General features: G+C 42.5%; 1 protein-coding gene across 2 annotated transcripts in view; it reads right to left on the reverse strand.

Annotated features, from left to right (window-relative positions):
• Positions 1–21392, reverse strand: part of jag2b (jagged canonical Notch ligand 2b) — a 101361-nt gene that overhangs the window by 54861 nt on the left and 25108 nt on the right. For both annotated transcript variants that reach the window (XM_064925053.1, XM_064925052.1), the window contains exons 3-5: positions 11926–11980; positions 5294–5551; positions 2637–2697 (exon numbers count right to left, since the gene is read on the reverse strand). In XM_064925053.1, the coding sequence (XP_064781125.1) occupies positions 2637–2697; positions 5294–5551; positions 11926–11980 (374 nt within the window). The remainder of the gene's footprint in view (positions 1–2636; positions 2698–5293; positions 5552–11925; positions 11981–21392) is intronic.

Below are 21392 nucleotides of genomic sequence, written 5' to 3' on the forward strand. Positions count from 1 at the left end.
AATCCATTGTGAAAATTACATTCCAGCTAAACATGTGTATTTTACATACAGATCTTATATTAGTGTGTGAGATAGATCTCTCCCCGCAAAAAAGAAAGAAATGTCCTCACTGTCAACTGCGTTTATTTTCAGCAAACTTAACATGTAAATATTTGTATGAACATAAGATTCAACAACAGACAAACTGAACGAGTTTCACAGACATGTGACTAAGAGAAATGGAATAATGTGTCCCTGAACAAAAAGGCAGAGGGGGAGGGGGGGGGGGGTCAAAACCAGAAATCAGTAGGTACTGCAGTGCATCTCCTCATGGACTGCACCAGATTTGCCAGTTCTTGTGGTGAGATGCTGCCCCACTCTTCCACCAAGGCACCTGCAAGTTCCCAGACATTTCTGGGGGAATGGCCCCTGCCCTCACCCTCCGATCCAACAGGTCCCAGATGTGCTCAATGGGATTGAGATTCAGGCTCTTCGCTGGCCATGGCAGGACACTGACATTCCTACACTGACATTCCTGTCTTGCAGAAAATCACACACAGAACGAGCAGTATGGCATTGTCATGTTTGAGGGTCATGTCAGGATGAGCCCATATGAGGGAGGATGTCTTCCCTGTAACGCACAGCGTTGAGATTGTCTGCAATGACAAGCTCAGTCCGATGATGCTGTGACACACCACGCCAGCCCATGACAGACCCTCCACCTCAATCACCCTCCAGAGTAAAGGCCTCGGTGTAATGCTCATTCCAGCGACAATAAATGTGAATCTGACCAACCCTGGATGAGACAACCACGACTCAGTGAAGAGCACTTTTTGCCAGTCCTGTCTAGCGACGGTGGGTTTGTCCATAGGCGACGTTGTTGCCTGGTGAGGACCTGCCTTTACAGGCCTACGGCACGTTCATGCAGAGGAGCCGGGACATGGGTAATCTTTCTTGGTGTTTTTCAGAGTCAGTACAAAAGCCTCTTTAGTGTCTTAAGTTTTTATAACTGTGACCTTAATTGCCTACCGTCTGTAAGCGGTTAGTGTCGACGACCGTTTCACAGGTGCATGTTTATTATTTGTTTATGGTTCATTGAACAAGTATGGGAAACAGTGTTTAAAACCTTTACAATGAAGATCTGTGAAGTTTTGTATTTTTACAAATTCTCTTTGAAAAGACAGTGTCCTGAAAAGGGGACGTTTCTTTTTTCACTGATATACACACATACTTTTAAATAATTTTGAAAAACTTCAAATATTTGCATAACTTTAAAGTAATTTAAGACATTTGACTGTGTAAAACATTGCAGTGCTACGTTTTTCTCTGCAAGTGAGGCAGCTATAGCATTTTCAAAAGAGACTATGATTGTCGCTCTGAAACGAAACTTGTCTGTCACTGAACAATCCCCATGCCATGATTGGATATATAGCGTTTTGAAATTAAGCTTCACAGTTAGGTGCATAGGCTCAGGGTGGCACGTTGGGTCCAATTTGAGCCTCTGTTTGACTAATGCTAGAGTCTATTTAAGAACAGAGGTTGCAAAATACCATGAGTTGTCGAGGAGCATTGTAAGGGCTCAACAATGTGTCGGGGGAAGTCTATTGCGTCGACCAATATAACATGTGTACCCACCAACACAGTAAACCGCTGCAGCTCAAGACCTCGTCTTGAGGTCGTCTTTTTTTTATATATCTGTACTGTCGGAGCCCGCTGAGAGGTGCCTCAACAAAAATTACTTTGGATCGAGTACGATGAGGCCTTTCAATTGGATTCCTTACAGAGCGAGGAAATGAGGTTGCCGCTCACTCAACCCCGGCACATTCTGAGTGGCCTGTTAGCAATAATGTGGCTCGTACCAGCGCTCCCTTCCTGATGACGGCAGGGAAGCCAGTCAGTCCATCCGGTAAGACGGGGGAGTTGGTTGGGGGAATGTGGGAAGTTTAGGTGATTGACAGGATATTGTGTAATATCCTCCCTTCACAGGGAAACAAATACATCAGGCACTCCATTCCGTAGCCCTTTACACACACGTACCCTTATATGGATTGAAAATGGCAGATTCGGATACTGATAAGCGCCTAAATTGGAGTGCAGTGGCTGTACAGTAACATGCTATACATGACATCAGAGCTCACGGTCTATGCATCACATCTCAACTGACAGTCATTCTGAAGGAGTTGATCCTTACCGCTAATGGGAAACTTATGCAAATTGTCAGATTGAGGGAAAAGCTGTAAATTATGAGGGCTCCATCTATTTTGAAAGATGAGACTGAGGATTAAAATAAATACCACTTTCATGTCATGCAAGCAAGCCAAACACCCGCGAGTCCAAATGTGCACTTCACATTTCCATATCATAAAACTGTGTCAACGTTTATGATCAGTATGTTTGATGTACAGTTACAAAATGACATGGCGTTATACCCCGAGTTGCCCTGAACAGAATGAGTCAGTTGTACGTGAACACAATTTGCCACAGGCCATCTCAATGCACTCATGACTCCATTCTAATGTTCAGCTCAACCACAAATATTGATATCATATTTCTAAGTTACATCGTAGGCAGAAAACCTTGGTCATAAAACAATATTACGTTGTATCGCTTAGCTCAGTGCAAATTATTTGTGATAGGGAGATGTTAAAGGAGCTTACTTGCATTCCCCCGGGACTGAGCAGTCTCCATGTAACAGGTTGCAGCCTTGCTTGCAGATCGCTGTGAGAGAGAAAGAGAGGGAGTAGAGGGGGTGAATGAGAACAGAGTATTACGAGAAAGAGCAAGAAAGAGTAAGCGAAGGGGGGGTGGCAGTTGGAGAAGGGCTCGTTTATTTGCTTTCACTCAAAGTGCAATACATGGACCCCCAAAGAAAACCTCTTCTCCACCCTCTAACCCATTGGCTACTAAGGTCAAATGGGGTTATTTAGTGAGCCCCGCCATCTCCCCAAACTACCACCAACACCCCGCTACCTCTTTTACACTGCAGCTAGCCCATTCTAAAAAGGCAGTCCACACCAATTACTGTAACATTTTTTATTAATTCTAATCCAAGTGAATAGGAGTGTTCACACTACAGTGATAATTACAGAAAGAGTGGAGAACGATAGAGGTATCGTTTGGATCCCTTTCAGAGAATGATGATCCACGACAAACAGCGCATCAGGCCATATTTTGACAAAACCTACTGTCCTGCTGATGTGGCTTTCTGGACATTGCAGACTGTCAAGAAGAGACCATTACTTCTCCAAATGGTTGCCCAAATCAGGCCTAGGACAGATTCTTTTGCAATGAAACATTAAAACGCAGGACTTTTAGCAGTTATTGAAATGGCATTTCCACTGCAGTTTACAGTCTAGAATTCTTTACTCAAATGTTTTAAATTTAAAAAAAATCTATAAATAAAATGCATTATTGCATTGTGGTGTTATAGCCTGGGCATGATCAAAATCCTTAATTTGGGGAGATTTGTGCTGCATGCCGGCGGGGACTGGAGCGAAGCAAACCATCTATCGTAGGTTGTCATTTCATAATCTTATTAAAATATATCCTTCACTGTAAATTCATTAGGTATTCACTACTATTAGGGCTAATATTTAGCTAATGCATGATGGGTTGCTTACACTTTAACCTGGGCGACACCGTCATCACGGTTCACTCTGCGCATCTACGCACCTGGCCTCTCAGCTACTCCTCTTGGAATCCTAGGAATAACTAGACTACAATCGCTTATTGTAAACTTAATTCATAGCATTATAATTACTACTACCCTATCGAGGAGAGATTCCAGCTTGCTGAATGTAAAATAGGGGTGTTTGAAAGGAGAGAGCGCACGCGATGGTGTGATCACGTTCGCCAGTTACATTGTTGCACTGATGCATTGCAAAATGGTTGCACAGGACAGAGGAGCACAGTGAAAAAAAATAACCACCATTAGAAAAATATGACAATGAACACACCCTGAAGCACTGAATGGTCGGTTAACACCTTACTGATATGTCTACAGCATGGAGTAGGATGCGTCCATCAGCTGACTGACAGGTGTAGCCTACTGCAGAATGATAAACACCCAGTCCTGAGACAGCCTCTGTGCATTCCATTTTCACATGACAGCTGCAGCACGAGGGGGAATAGACAGGGGTGGCTAGTCTAACAAGCTTTAAAAAGGTGATCTCAGTAATATCTCTTCTCCACATAATGTCTATGATAAAGTAGTAAGTGAATTTCAATCTTTGAGGTGAAATTAAAATGGACAACATGCTTTAGAGAGCATTCAACTAGCTGCCAAGCATCTGCCCTTTTGCCCTACTACGAAAATGTGCCTTCGCAGATTAAATGGATTTTTGGAATTTTCTGAAATACTTTATTTTATGAATTGCACTTCAAAATGGCAATTTCTTGAATCTCAGAAAAGACCACCTCCCCAAGAGTGCACTCGTCAGACTTCATGTAGTGGCCACTGGGACACTTGAATACTGGTAGGAAGCTACTTTGAGTTGGATGTGTCACACTGTTAGGGACAAAGAACGGCTCAATTTGACTGCTTGCCAGTAAGAGATATCAGCAGCAGAGCAAATTCAAATCAAGTAAAAAACACATTTGTTTCAAAAGCATAGCTAAATAGCATATCTACATCGTTCACTCGGAGTCACTGGCACTAGCTTGCGGTCTCTGTTGTAGAAAATAAAATGGGCTTATATAAATGTTGACATTTTGGCTGCAGAGGCTGTTGGTATGTTATGAATTTTGAGTTGTGAATAATGAAAGTCAGGGCACTTGCCTCCCTTTAGGTCCCTGATGGACATTATTTATGGTCAGAGTGGCCTAGCTGGCCATCTTCATTGTATACAAAAAAAAAATGTAAACGAAATAGAAGGTCCTCTGAGGTCGAAAATAATATAACAGTAGTTTAAGCATCTGAAATGACTTCTTTCAAGAGCATGATCAGGAAAGAAACTAATGCAGTCACACACTAAAACAATTGGAATTGAATGTATTAAAAAAAAAAACTGAAATGTTACAATATAGCAGCTTTAAACTGACTACATTCTATCGGAAGCATGTACTCCGCAGATCAAGGAGGATTACCAATGGACTATAAAATCAGGGGAGCGGGCCATTTACATTTATTAAGCAGCGGAGGCCATAGACCGGCTTTTAATAAAAAGGCCACTGTTTATACCTATAGCACTTGGACTAAAGAACTCAGAGCTTGCTAGCATGCGCAGTATCCATACACCATTGCCACCTGATGGAATTTGTCCCCTCCGCCGCTGAATTGGGATCATATGCTAACGTGCCAAGATCGCCAACTCACCCGTCTGGCAGTCTTCGCCCATCCAGCCCTCCAGGCACACGCGGTTGCCGGACTGCTCGCAGCGGTAGTGGCCGAAGTAGTCGTCACGTGGCCGGCACTGCTTGTTGCACTTGCTGCCGTAGTAGTTCTCATCACACTTGAGACGGATGCGGTACTCGAGGCGCGCCACGGGCCCATCGTGCTGGATGGTCTGCCAGTGGTCGCCAGGGTTGATCATGCCTGTGTGGATGCTCCGCTCAATCAGCAGCTCCTCGTCATCTGCAAAAAAAGGAAGATCAATACGAAAGTTTCAGGTAATGAAGAAAAACATTTCAAATGGTCCTGACGGTCAATGGAATTGTCAACAGAGAATGGCAGTTGCAAGGGTGTAAGTGTAATCAAGGTATAACATGTTAGTATTCATTAAAATTGAAGTTTGTTAGAAGTTTGTTAGATTATGTTAAATTGTCAATTTACAGTCTGATTTACTTTTATTATAGTCATTATAAAATCAGAGGCATCTGAGAAGATGGGCAAGCCAGCCCAAGGCAGCGGTGGCAAACTAGCCCAGCAGGCAGAATCTGAGCCCATTCAATCACGCCCGTGAGAAGTTAAAGTAAAAAAACAAGGAAACTCAACATTAAAACAAGACAGAAAGAATTTCTAATGTAGAATTTCTAATGGCCCTATACATTTTCAAATAACTACTATTTTTCTAACCTGCAAATTGATTTTGACAAACAAAATTGGTCTGCCCAAAAATCTGTGCAGCCCTCCATTGAATTTCAAAACCCCAATATGGCCCTCGAACCAAAAGGTTAGCCCACCCCTGGCCTAAAGCTTAATATAGTTGGTGATCCTTGACCTAGTGCATTGTCATTGATGGTTGCAAGAATACACCAGGACTGCGCATCAATAAAATTGATTCCTTGTTACTGTTGATAAATAGGATTCTACTTTATTGCTTCCAAAAATTTGATCAGTGATAATGAGACTGAAAGGAAGCCAACTTTCACAAGACACAACTTGCCCCGATTAACCTGGGAAGACCTGACACATCCAATTCAGCCATGTCCAAATTATTATCTCACTAGCTCATACAGAAACAACCAACACAAATAGTAGATTAAAACCTGTGGTGTGAGGGAGATGCTCACATGGTGGTCCAGTCGGCAAATGACCACCTGAAATTGAAGTACCCAACTCAATCTGTAGCAAAACAACCACTTTGCTATCCTCAGTGGTGTATGCTCTTTGAATCCAAACGGGCACTGCTGTTTATGGGAGGGGGGGTGGTGCTAGCCCGCAGCATGCTACGCTCACAATAACTATTGAATCTCTCTGCTCGGCCAACTCCGACAATGAAGGCACTCTATCACAGTGGGATCAGAGACGACAAACAGACGCTGTGGAAATAGGGGGCCTGCGATTTCCTCTGCCCCAATGCTCCGGGCTGCCCCGCCTCCCTTGCGTTCCTTTACAACACATATCCCAATCTCATGAGCACGCGCACACACACACACCTTCCTCTGACAACATCGGACAAATTAAGCAACAATAACAGAAATAACCCCCAGTGCTTCCAGACAGAGAACAATGGCCCCCGGGCAGCGCTGTTCAGTGTCTAAACACTGAGCCGTCCACAGCACATCCTGCTTGATAAACAACGCAAACAGCCTTTCAGGCTCTTTCCTGAGGTCCCCGGGGGCCCTACTGGAGGACATAATGTTGGTGAGTCAACACACACGCTAAATCTTATTGTGCCTCTGGTCATCACATGCATATATACATACCCTTTGAAAGTCAAGACATGCCAATAGGTGGCATGTCTGGTGAGTAAAAGGCCATGGAAGAAGACATTTTCAGCTTCCAGAAATTGTGTACAGATCCTTGCGACATGGGGCCGTGCATTATGCTGAAACATGAGGTGATGGCACAACAATGGCCCTCAAGAACTCTTCACCATCTCGGTGCATTCAAATTACCATTGATAAAATGCAATTGTGTTCGTTGATGCAATTTGGCAATACGGACGAGGCGGCTTTTGGTAGAGAAATTAACATTAAATTCTCTGGCAACAGTTGGTGGACATTCCTGCAGTCAGCATGCCAATTGCACTCTCCCTCAACTTGAGACATCGGTGGCATTGTGTCGAGTGACAAAACTGCACATTTAATTGGCCTTTTATTGTCCCCCATGTAATGATCATGCTGTTTAATCAGCTTCTTGTTATGCCACACCTGTCAAACAAATTCACCTCACCACGTTCATAGAACGTCTCATTACAAAATGCCCATTGCTGCTATAACAGTCTCCACTCTTCTGGGAAGGCTTACCGCTAGATGTTGGAACATTGCTGAGGGGAATTGCTTCCATTCAACCTCAAGAGCATTAGTGAGGTCAGGCAATGTTGGGCTATTAAGACTGGCTCGAAGTCTGCGGTCCAATTTATCGCAAAGGTGTTCGATGAGGTTGAGGTCAGGGCTCTGTGCAGGCCAGTCAAGTCCTTCCACACCGATCTTGACTAACCATTTTTTTATGGATCTCACTTTGTGCACAGCGGCATTGTCATACTGAAAATAGGAAAGGCCCTTCCACAAACTTGGAAGCACAGAATCGTCTGGAATGTCATTGTATGCTGTAGCGGTACAATTTCCCTTCACTGGAACTAAGGGGCCTAGCCCGAACCATGAAAAACCACCCCAGGCCATTACTACTCCAAACTTTAGTTGGCACTACGCATTGGGGCAGGTTGCGATCTCCTGGCATCCGTCAAACACCGATTTGTCCGTCAGACTGCCAGATGGTGAAGCGTCACTCCAGAGAACGCGTTTACACTGCTCCAGAGTCCAATGGCGGCGAGCTTTATGCCACTCCAGCCGACGCTTGGCATTGCGATCTTAGGCTTGTGTGCAGCTGCTCGGTCTTGGAAAGCATTTCACGAAGCTCCTGACGAACAGTTATTGTATGAACGTTACTTCCGGAGGCAGTTTGGAACTCAGTAGTGAGTGTTGCAACTGAGGACTGACGATTACTACATGCACTCAGCGGTCCCGTTCTGTGAGCTTGTGTCACCTAGCACGTTGCGGCTGAGCAGTTATTGCTCCTAGACGTTTCCACTTCACAATAGTAGCACTTACTGTTGACTGGGGCAGGGCAGAAATTTGACAAACTGACTTGCTGGAAAGGTGGCATCTTATGTAGGTGCCACGTTGAAAGACATTCTTCTGTCAGTACGGGACATTCTACTCCCAAGTTTGTCCATGGAGATGTGGCTGAAATAGCCGAATCCACTAATTTGAAGGGGTGTCCACAGATTTGGCCATGTGTACCTAGATATCTAGTGTATTCCGAAAGTTCAGACGATGTGACAGCTTTATTCTAAAATGAATTAAAAATAACATATTTCCCTCATCAATCTACACACAACTCCACCATAATGACAAAGCAAAAACTGGTTTGTAGAAATTCTTGCACATTTAAAAAACGGAATACCTTATTTACATAAGAACTTTTGCTATTAAACTCGAAATTGAGATAAGGTTTCCAGTGATCATCCTTGAGGTTTCTACAACTTGGAGTCCACCTGTGGTAAATTCAATTGACTGGACATGATTTGAAAAGGCACATACCTGTCTATATAAGGTGCCACAGTTGACAGTGCATGCATGTCAGAGCAAAAACCAAGCCATGGGGTCGAAGAAATTGTCCGTAGACCTTCGAGACAGGATTGTGTCGAGGCACAGATCTGGGGAAGGGGACCAAAAAAATGTCTTCAGCATTCAAGGTCCAAGAACACAGTGGCCTCCATTCTTAAAACGGAAGACGTTTGGAACTACCAAGACTCTACCTAGAGCTGGCTGCCCGGCCAAAATGTGTAATTGGGGGAGAAAGGTCTTGGTCAGGGAAGTGAGCAAGAACACGTTGGTCACTGACAGAGCTTCAGAGTTCCTCTGTGGAGATGGGAGAACCTTCCAGAAGGACAGCCATCTCTGCAGCACTCCACCAATCATGGTCGAGTGGCCAGACGGAAGCCACTCCTTAGCAAAAAGACACAACAGACCGCTTGGAGTTTACCAAAAGGCACCTAAAGAGTGTCAGACCATGAAACAAAATTCTCTGGTCTGATGAAAACAAGATTGAACTTTTTGCCCTGAATGCAAAGTGTCACATCTGGAAGAAACCTGGCACCATCCCTATGGTGATGCATGGTAACAGCATCATGATGTGGGGATGTTTTTCAGTGGCAGGATCGAGGTAGCGATGAATGGAGGAAAGTACAGAGAGATCCTTGTTGAAAACCACTATTCAGAACTTTTCATTGTTAATACATTTGCAATAATTTCCCCCAAAAATGTTTTTGCTTTGTCATTATGGGGTGTGTAGGCAAGTGAAAAAAAATCTAAATCAATTTTAATTGAGGCTGTAACAAAAATGTGGAAAAAGTCAAGGGGTGTAAATACTTTGAAAGCACTGCACATACATATGATTATTACATTTTGCAATATCAAAGTGTCTTATAAGATGCATGAAACTATAATAATAAAATAAATCAAATCATAGCCGCAGCTCTGTCTGTGAGTTAATGTGGATGCCACACACTTTGCAGCCATTAGAGCATGGTGACATGAGCATGGGGCTAAAGGGCTAGCATCGCAGCGCTAATTAGCCAGTAGCTAGCCAACCCAGTCAGTTTATATCTGCCTTAATGGCTTACAGCCACACTATTTTAATTTCAAGACAGGACCAATGCCCCGTTTGCATCGTGATGCATTTCATTATGCGGTATGTCAACGTCATGCAATATTGTTGTTTCACAAAGCAAGACAAGCTGGAGGAGAGTCTGTCAGAGGTTTAATTTGGGAGAATGTTAAATAGGGCATTTTCATTGAAGACAGGAGAAACATATCGTTTCAGTTGATAAAATGTTTTGTTTAGTTACTTTTTCCTCAACTTGTTTCTAAAAGCTAGGCTTTACTGTAGCTAGCAACCTCCACCTAATAATCCTCAAACCAAAACCACCACTACCATCACAATCTAAAAAAATGGGAGGCAACAGAAAGTATAAATTGGCTTAAATGCCAATGTGTATTATTTTTAACAAAACAATATTCACTTTCAGCAACAGGTAACTGTTTACAAGTTGCAAGCTATCCCGTAAACTCATCTGTGGTTTGGTAACTTCCTGTCCTTCGATGGACTCTGGACAGACTGAAGACGCACAGTATACGTTTCGAAACGGACAGAGCCTACAACTACAAGGGGGCATTGGAATTCCTCTCCATTGTGGACAGCGCCCATTGAAATGATTGACATCCGGCGCAAAGTAATGGATTGCTTATGGTTAATGTGAATGACGCACCAGGCCGTGGCCAGACACTGATGAAAAACAGATGAAATTGACATTAGTTCATCAATAAAGTAACAAGTTGCATAATAAAAACAAGTGTGGATGCTCTTCCATACTCATCGTTGTCCGTCAACATATGAGCCACTGAAAAGCCATTGGATGATAGATTTATACAAGCTCTGTGGCTGCTGCCTAAACACAAAAAGTCAGTACCTGCAGCATTCACCAGGATACACAATCAGAATGCATTCAGTAGTACATTCAGGAGGACAGCCGTGGAACCATGCGCACAGACACACTAGCGTCCATCACCTCTGCTCACAACCTATATTCCTCCATCAGTTCTGCCTCTTCCTCACAACATTTCCTCAAGCAGTAAAAAGGGGAGATGGGAGCACACCCAGAGGACGACCCAGGGAGAAAACAGGATACAGCTGCCAAGTGGCAGACCCTCAGAGCTAAAACCCACACAAGTTTTTTTGAAGCCATTTCCACCAATAGGCCTATAGATTGTTATGCAGGGTAGGAGCAGACCAGTCTGTGCGTGGCGGTTGACAGAGTATCTGACACCAAAATGTTCTACAACCACTTGATTTGTGGTCGGGACTTGGAAGTAGTGCCGAGTGGCATATGACCCCAATCCTATCAAAAAAAAAAAAAGTTTGTGCCCATGTGGCAAAAGTGGGGCAAACAAACACACACACACACACGTGTTGTTGCGCACACTCAGGATGAACGCTTTGTTCAATTATCATATATAAAAAAGTATATAACTCAATGTAGGATTTATTACGCAAATCAATTTAGATTTTTTTTTTAATATTTTTTTTATTGTGGAGCCCATGGCACTCCATGTGTTTTCGTCGAGGCAAGCTAGGATATTTACAGATATCTGAACCACCCATTGCAACACACCTAACCCTCTTATCACCCTTATCACCTAGCTACCCTCTGATGTTCCCTTTGATCAGGTAGGACTATTACGATTGGAAAGTGGAGACGTTACAAAATCGTGACAAACATTAGAGACACTTTGCTAGCATTAAAACTCAGTCTCCAAAATGGCAGATATTTGCAATGGCTAATCAACAGTAAATAAGATAATTGTTTTACTTCCCACAGTTAATCATCATGGCTAACTAGCAAGCTAATACAGTTCACCGTTAGCAAATGCGCCAACTCTATTCCTCCAGTTACAGTAGCGCTACAGTGTTAATAAAGTGTCTCCAAAAATTGAACGGTGGTAACCATGGTAATGGCAAAGAAAGGAAGGGTGAGTGGCTGTATGCAATTCTGTACTCACTGTTGCGGGTGGAGTTGTCCCAGTCCCAGGCCTCCACGATGAGGGAGTACGCCCGCTAGAGAGAGCGAGAGAGAGAGAGAGAGGAGAGTCAGAACTCATGACCATCGGGGCTCTAACATGTGTGCATACTGCCAAAGAGCATTATTCCTGACCTAGGAATGCGACACAGGAGCACCTTGCCTAGAAGAAAAATAGAGCCATGGGAGACAAATGGCCTACGCACAATGTGTGTTGAATAATTAAATGATTAATTAAAATTGAGTTAGTTAACTATATAAAACCATGTGACGACGAGTAGTCACATTTTTGAAATTGTTCAAAATTTTACCCTAATTATGTTTAAAGATTTAAAACATTGGGTTGTAGGTAGTGGGGCAAATTATTTAGTCAGCCACCAATTGTGCAAGTTCTCCCACTTAAAAAGATGAGGCCTGTAATTTTCATCATAGGTACACTTCAACTATGACAGACAAAATGAGAAGAAAAAAAATCTTGAAAATCACATTGTAGGATTTTTAATGAATTTATTTGCAAATTATGTTGGAAAACAAGTATTTGGTCAATAACAAAATTCTCAATACTTTGTTATATACCCTTTGTTGGCAATGACAGATGTGAACACTTACAGAAAACGTTTGACAAGGTTCACACACTGTTGCTGGTATTTTGGACCACATGCAGATCTCCTCGAGAGCAGTGATGTTTTGGGGCTGTTGCTGGGCAACACTGACTTTCAAAGACCATGGTAGTTTTCCAATGCCTCACAAAGGGCATCCATTAGTAGATGGGGGAAGCAGACATTGAATATCCCTTTGAACATGAAGTTATTAATTACACTTTGGATGGTGTATCAATACACCCAGTCACTACAAAGACATGCACCTTAACTGCAGGAGAGGAAGGAAACTGCTCAAGGATTTCACCATGAGGCCAATGGTGACTTTAAAAACACTGAGTAAGGTTACACAATGTGATTACTGTGGATAGTCAGATTAATATAATAGTTTGATTACAATGTTTGCATGCTTGGCAAGAAGGATCTCTAATAATACTGTTTACATGGACACATCTGAAATCAGCCTACCTGATGGCACTCTGATAAATGCAGCAACGTTATTTTTGCTTACCGTATTTTAAATGATTGTGGTGTTTTAAAAATCGGCCTATTCTTACTTCGATTTTGACCGTACCCAGATTATGATAGGCAAAGTGTTTGCATGACTATTGAATACTCTGCCTGCTACCATAATCAGTTTAAATATTGAATTATTACTGTGCATATAAACTTTTAGTGTTTAACTTCTCTAGGGTAGGGGGCAGCATTCGGAATTTTGGATGAAAAGCGTGCCCAAATTAAACGGCCTGCTACTCGGGCCCAGAAGATATATGCATATAACTGGTAGATTTGGATAGAAAACACTAAAGTTTCCAAAACTGGTAAAATAGTGTACGAGTATAACAGAACTGATTTGGCAGGCAAAAACCTGAGAAACCTATTCAGGAAGTTTTGTTTGTTTTGGTTTTGTAGTTTCAATTCAATGCCATTAACTTAGGACTCAATTTGCATTCCTATGCCTTCCACTTGATATCAACAGTCTTTAGAAATTGTTTCAGGCTTGTATTCTTATAAATGAGGGAGTAAGACCAGTCTGAATGAGTGGACACTGACTTGTCACAGAGCTTTTCATGCGCAATCCCGAGAGAGTGCATTTCTTGTTTACCTTTTATATTGATGACGTTATTGTCCGGTTGAAATATTATAGATCATTTAGGCTAAAAACAACCTGAAGATTGAATAAACATCGTTTGACATGTTTCTATGAACTTTACGGATACAATTTGGATTGTCTGCCTGTTTTGATTGCGTTTGAGCCTGTGGATTACTGAAGAAAACAAACAAAAACGGAGGTTTTTGGATAAAAAGAGACTTTATCAAACAAAAGGAACATTTGAGTAAATTAATGTCTTCTGAGTGCCACCATATGAAGATCAAAAGGTAAGGGATTAATATTCTCTATTTCTGAGTTTTGTAAAGCTTCTGCTTGGCTGGTTACTGTTTGTAATAATTTGTCAACTGGGCTATGTTCTCAAATAATAGTAAGGTATGCTTTCGCCGTAAAGCATTTTTTAAATCTGACATCGTGGTTGGATTCAAAAATTAATATTCTTTAAACCTATGTAATATGTTTTGTTTTCTGAATTTTTATAATGAGTATTTCTGTATTTGAATTTGGCGTCTGCAATCTCATTGGATGTTGGCCAGATGGGACACTAGCATCCCACATACCCTAGAGAGGTTAATGGTTGATAGAAAACTGAGGATCGATCAAAAACATAGTTAATCCACAATACTAACCTCATTGACAGAGTGAAAAAACAGAAGCCTGTACAGAATAAAAATATCCCAGAACATCCATGCTGTTTGCAACAAGACAATAAAGTAATACTGCAAAGTAATTTAGCAAAGTAATTCCCTTTTTGTCCCAAATACAAGGTATTGATCTGCCCCAAACATATTACCACTCTCCATATTTCAAGCATAGTGGTGGCTGCATCATGTTATGGGTATGCTTGTAATCGTTAAAGAATGTGGAGTTTTTCCAAGGATAAAAGAAAGGAATGGAACTAAGCACAGGCAAAATCCTTCAGGAAAACCTTGTTCAGTCTGCTTTCCACCATACACTAGGAGATCAATTCACCTTTCAGCTGGACAATAACCTAAAACAAGGCCAAATCTACACGAGTTGCTTACCAAGAAGACAGTGGAATGTTCCTTAGTGACCGAACTACAGTTGACATAGATCTACAAGACCTGAAAATGGTTGTTAAGTAATTATCAACAACCAATTTGACAGAGCTTGAAGAATTTTTTAAATCTTACAATCTAGTTCTGCAAAGCGCATCGAGACATTCCCAGAAAGACTTACAAGCGTAATTGCTGCCAAAAGTGATTCTAACATGTATTAACTTCCTGGAGGCACCATTTTGATTACAGGGCAGGAAAAGTACAACATCTAAGTAAACACTATTCTAAGTAATAATAATAGATAAACCAAGTCTGAGTTCATGTAAAATGTCATACAGCTATTAGAACTAGCTTAGGCTACTTCTTATCCACTAGTCACAATTTGATAGAACTAAAATTGGAGTCATTTGCTTAACTTTTGACCTGAAAACTACAGCAAAACAATACGCTAAAAATTGAATGGATGTCATGTTATGATTAAAATAAATGTGGGAAATTAAGACTTGAATCTAGAGGCATTAGGACATTGCGAACTGAACATTCTCGTTTGGTTAACTAGCTAGCTACTTCCAAGCAAATTAAGTGTTTGCTGTTATCTGAACACCAGGGGAATGGGGTTAATGGTTGAACACTCTATAAAATGTTCCTTAATTGTTACTCAAAGTTGTGCATAGTGACTGTCTTAGCACCGCAAGAGAGCTTGCTATACTGCTGCTGCCGCCCAAGAGCACAGTGCGCATTGTCTACCGAGCTTAAGGGTCCGTGCGTGAAAATATTTTTGGGGTGAAAAAAAAACTTGCGCTAAAAAAAGTTTTTTTAAGTGTTAAATCAAAAGTGAATTACAGTTAACGCGTTAAATTTGACAGCACTGGCTGAAACGTGTCAGTTTCTACATCAGGGTTAGTCAAATCCAACACCTCAAGGTACACAGTCCTGCTGGTTTACTTTCCTCCCCGGTCGGTACATTTATTGACAGGCAGGGTCTCCCAAACGCAGTCCTGGGGTCCCCCCTTGGCCTCAGAACAGCCTCAATTCGGGCACGGACCAGAAAGCGTGCCACAGGAATGTTGGCCCATATTGACTCCAATGCTTCCCACAGTTGTGTCAAGTTGGCTGGATGTCCTTCGGGTGGTGGACCATTCTTCATAGACACAGCAAACTATTGAGCGTGAAAATCCCAGCAGCGTTGCATTCTTGACAAACAGGTGCACCTGGCACCTACTACCAAACATCATTCAAAAGGCCTCTGAATGGCACACATACAATCCATGTCTCTATTGTCTCCAGGCTTAATTCGTGAAACCGTCTCCTGCCCTTCATCTACACGGATTGAAGTGGATTTAACAAGTAACATTAGGAGAACCTGCTCAGACCAGGTGAAAGCTAATGTTTTATACACTGAGTGTAGGATATACCATGACTGAGGATACTGTACTATCAGTCAGGCGATGGGGAGCAGAAACGGAGTCAGACTCAAAGACCCATCCCTTCCCCCTGGGAATGAAATCATGACATAAAGAGCAACTGATCCAGGCTACTTCCCCCTTCAGGCATTTAATAGAAAGATTGGTTGTTATCCAAAGTGGAGTTTGCCCGCTGGTAGGCAAATTGGACATTTTCATATTTCTTACACCTATGCAATGCTTTCAAATCTACATGTGCCTCTAGGGGCTGTCGCTGTCTAGACCGGGCCAATAACACTTTGCCACCACTACATTCAACCCTTGTCGTTAGTCCTACTACCCTCCACCATTTCCAATGTGATGTAACAACTTCACAAGCAGTCTCATTAGCTGACAATAAGCTACAGCACACACACACACACACGCACACACACGTCATAACATGACCACCGCTGGGGTAACAATCTAACTGGCCAGCAGGTCACACTGCTAGGCAACCAGCTGACCTAAATAGCCACTTTGCAGTACTCACACTATCATGTCAGTCATCAAGGGCAGATCACCACTATTTATGACTACCGCTGTGGCTATGCACTATATGTTAAGTGAGGGAGATTGTAAAGTTGGTATGACGGGGAGAGGCACAGAAGGAGAGAACGAACTGTTGTGTGTGTTGATCTGATCGAGGGGATCCTACTGGCTGGCTGTGCACTGCTGTGGGATTAAAGTGGGTTGTCTGGGAGGGTGTGAGTGTGTAGAGAGATTGGGCAGAGGCTGGGGATGGGGACAAGGAGCTTGGCTAGGGCATGCCTAGGATGGCTGCCTGCCTGTCTGCCACCCTCCTGTCTGATGCAGACGCACAACAGATGCGCCTCTCCAAAGATGGATTATTTGACATGGATCATCCCATGACACGCAGTGCAGCTTCTGACCCCCCCAAGGGTGGGCCGGCTGCCCCCGTCTGTGTGTCCATGCCTCATATGAATGTGTACATTTATTGGTGTCCTGAATGGTGATTGTCTGTTTAGGATGTGTGCATCCATGTGGGGGGGGGGGCTGCCCTGCAAGTGACCAACACATCTGTCTGGGTGTGTGGAATCTGAGCATGTGTAGCCTTTACATGTGAGAAAATGTGCGTGCGCGTGTCTACACGTGCATTTGTTGTGTGTGTGTGTGTGTGTGTGTGAGAGAGAGAGGCAGTCGTTAGCGCTAGAAAGGAGAGTTTCTATTACGTGTTTGTGTGCATGAGAAAAACAGAGTGGTAGCATGAGAGGGTGTCTGTATTCTTGTGAGTATGAGTATATGATAAAGAGTGATGTTAGCATCAGGAGAGAGAGCGTCAGTAGCGCGCGAGAGAAGAGGGGGCCAGTCAGTCTCATTTAACACACACCCTCTCCCTCAGTGATTAGGTGGATTAAGTGACAGCTGTCGCAATGGACGGATAGATAAGGGGGGGGGGAGCTAGAGGAGTGTGGGCAAGCGATGGAACAAAGACTCAGGTCCCCAACAGTGTCAACCCCCCTCCCCCAAAGAGACACCGGTGCTCCACATTCCAGAAAAACACACTTTGAGGGCTCAAAATACCTACAAACACCAATACCCCCACCCACATGCTTGTGGGTACACAAGTGTAAACATTTTTTTTTTTTTTTTTTAATTAAAAAAATGTCACACCGGATAGGTGCAATGAAATGTGTTGTTTTACAGGGTCAGCAATAGTAGTATGGCACCCCTGGATTACATTAAGTGCTTTGCAAGTGCATTACACACACGCCATAAGTGAGATGAACTTGATGTTCTCCCCATATTGTACACCCCAGGCAATAGGTGGCGCTTGCTGCTGATCATATGACGCCTAAACACGTCTAGAGACAAGTCTGGGAACCACAATACGAGACTGCTATTCTAAAGTGTGTTGTAAGAATATAGGTTCACACGCACAACAAAACCTTGGACCATAGTTCACATGCACAAGTGCCCTTGGATGTGCGACACCCACCCACCTAGACCCTTCCTTAGAGGATTACAGGATTTAAAACCGTATAGGGGGATATGGAGAACAAGACACGCCTTACACCCCTTGACCAATAAAGCATTAGGACTATGTTAACAAGGAAGTCCACCACTCAGACTAAATAGGGAGGTCTAATTGGCTCACGCCTTGTCAATCGGGGAGGGGGGGGGGTCTGGTGGCTACAGGCTAAGAGCAGAATTCAAAGAGGGCTGAGACTGCCACAGGTTCCCATACCAGGGGATGAGGGGCAGAGTTGGCTGGTGGGAGAAGAGGATTGGAGGGCAGTGGCCTTAAATAATAGGGCTGAGGAGTTGAGAACGATAGCAGTTGAGTGGTGAGGTGGTGGGAGGGGGAGGTTATGTAGGCCTAGTTGTAATAGTGTGCTTTAGGTCCCTTGAGACTTAATCAGAACAGCTCCAGGGTTAAGTTTCCCCTGGGTACAAATGTGGATCAACATTCACTCCCCAATCCTAGGGCTGTGACAAGACCAGGGTCGCAATATTTTTCTCTATGGCAAATATGAAAACACAAAGCAGATCTAACTTTTTGGTCCTTTAAAAACCTGCTGAATGTACAACTGCACGTGAGAAAGTTTGGAAAACAAATAAGATGTGACTCTGGATGATAACATGTTTTCAAAAATAACTTAAAATTTGCTTCTGGTATCATCCCTATTAAATCCCTTTTTTAAATTTTATAACCATAAATGGGGAAAAGCAAAACTGACCCAAGATCAGCATCTAGTGGCAGGGTTGAGGGAGCTTTATAATTATTTTAATAATCAATAAATTACAAAAACAGAAGAAAAATATAGAAATGCAACATGTAAAGTGTTGGTCCCATGTTTCATGAGATGAAATAAAAGATCAAAGAAATGTTCTATGCACAAACACTTATTTCTCTCAAATGTTGTGCACCAAGTTGTTAACGTCTGTTAGTGAGGAAAGCTCATTTCCCAAGATAATCCATCCACCTGACAGGTGTGACGTATCAAGCAGCTGATTGAACAGCATGATCATTACACAGGTGCACCTTGTGCTGGGGACAATAAAAGGCCACTTAAATGTGCAGTCGTGTCACAACAATTCCACATTAGTCTCAAGTTGAGGGAGCGTGCAATTGGCACGCGGACTACAGGAATGTAGATGTTGGCAGAAAATGTAAACGTTAATTTCTCCACCAATGTCGGTTTAGAGAATTTAGCAGTACGTCCAACTGGCCTGACAACGTGTAACCACGCCAGCCCAGGCCCTCCACAGTCTTCACTTGCAGGATTGTCTGAGACCAGCTACCGGGACAGCTGATGAAACAGAAGTATTTGTCTGTAATAAAGCAATTGTGGTGAATAACTCATTCTGATTGGCTGGGCCTATGCCCTCCCAAGCTCACCCATGGCTGCTCCCCTGCCCAGTCATGTGAATTCCGTAGATTAAAGGCCAAATTTATTTATTTAAAATTGGCAGATTTCCTTATATGAACTGTAACTCAGTAAATAGTTGAAATTGTTACGTTTATATTTTTGTACAGGAAAAAAAATATATATTTTTAAATAATTACAACAAAAACAATGCACAGTAAATATAGGTAGCGGACCAAGAGGTCCCATCAAGCCAGGTAGTTGAAACCCAGACACTGGGATTGGTTAGCGCCACACTGCAAGGCATTTTGGTAAAGGGAGTTCATTAGCTTAACATGCAGAAGTAAAAAAGAATATTGACATGCCACTTTTTATGATGTTGATATTTGCATTGGGTGGAACTAAGTTAATCATTCATTTTGATAGCTGAAAGTGTCCAGGGAACATCTCCCTTGAAATAAATTGTGTGGGTACGTATCCAGAGAAAATAAAGAATTCACTTGTGAAATGCTTAACAAATAAACCTAATCAAAAAGCCTTCAAAGCCTCGAAAGTCAGAAAAAAACAAAAAACAAGTGTACCCCCTTTTGTGATTACAATCTTGTCTCAACGCTGCAATGCCCCAACAGGCTAGTGAAAGGCAAAGTTCAAAACATGACCTGCCAAACTGCGCTTTTATCGCCTGCCCTCTTAACCCGGAAGCCAGCTGCACCAATGTGTTGGAGGAAACACTGATCAACTGATGACAGGGTCAGCCTGCAGGCGCCCGGCTTGCCACAAGGAGTCGCGAGAGCACAATAATCCAAGTAAGGCCCCCCCGGCCAAACCCTCCCCTAACCTGGACGACGCTGGGCCAATTGTGCACTTCCCTATGGGATAGAATCCCAGGCTGTAGTGACGCTGCATCACTGCAAAACAGCAAGGCCAAATATATATTGTTTACATTTCAAAATCAACCCCTCATCCCTATTAGGCACTTCATAAAGTATTTCAAACCAAGAATTTTACACATTTTATGTTACAACATGGAAATAAAATTGATTTCACCATCTGTCCTTCGTCAATGACCCACACAATACACTATCAAAGTGGAAGAAAAATACATTTATGAAAAATAAAATATCTTGAAGTATTCAACCCCAAGTCAAGACATGTTAGAACAGCCTTTGGCAGCGATTACAGCTGTGAGTGTTTTGGGGTAAGTCTAAGAGCTTTGCATAACTGGATTGTACAATATTTGTCCATTCTTAAAATTATACAAGCTCTGTCAAGTTGGTTGTTGATTATTGCTCGATAGTTTTGACTTAAATCATGTTGAAAATGGCTAACTAGGCAACTCAGTAACATTCATGTTGTCTTGGTAAGCAACTCATGTAGATTTGGCCTTGTTTTAGGAAATGGTCTTGCTGAAAGGTGAATGTCTCCCAGTGTCTGTTGGAACGCAGTCTGAACCAGGTTTTCGCCGTGCTTACTTCACTCCAGTTCCTTAGATCAAAAATAACCTCATCCTTGCCATTAACAAGCACATACATAACATGATGCAGCCACCACCAAGCTTGATAATATGCAAAGTGGTATGCTGTGATGTTGGATTTGCCCTTAAACATAACGCGTTGTATTCAGGACAAAAATATCATTAAATTTGACATTTTTTGCAGTATTACTTTAGTGCCTTAATACAAACAGGATGCATGTTTTGGAATATTTTTTTATTCTGTATAGGCTTCCTTTTCACTCATTTAGGTTAGTATTGTTGATTTAGCCCATCAACTCCATTTGAAAATCCCCATTAGCCTCATGGTGAAATACCTAATAGTTTCCTTACTCTGGGTGTACGAGTTAGGAAGGATATCTGTTCTTTGTAGTGACTGAGTGTACTGATACACAATCCAAAGCATAATTGATAATAGCTAAGCATGGTGAAGTGTCTGCTTTTTCTTTTTTCAC

Source organism: Oncorhynchus masou, chromosome 19 (genome assembly GCF_036934945.1).
Source record: "Oncorhynchus masou masou isolate Uvic2021 chromosome 19, UVic_Omas_1.1, whole genome shotgun sequence".
NCBI lineage: Eukaryota > Metazoa > Chordata > Actinopteri > Salmoniformes > Salmonidae > Oncorhynchus > Oncorhynchus masou.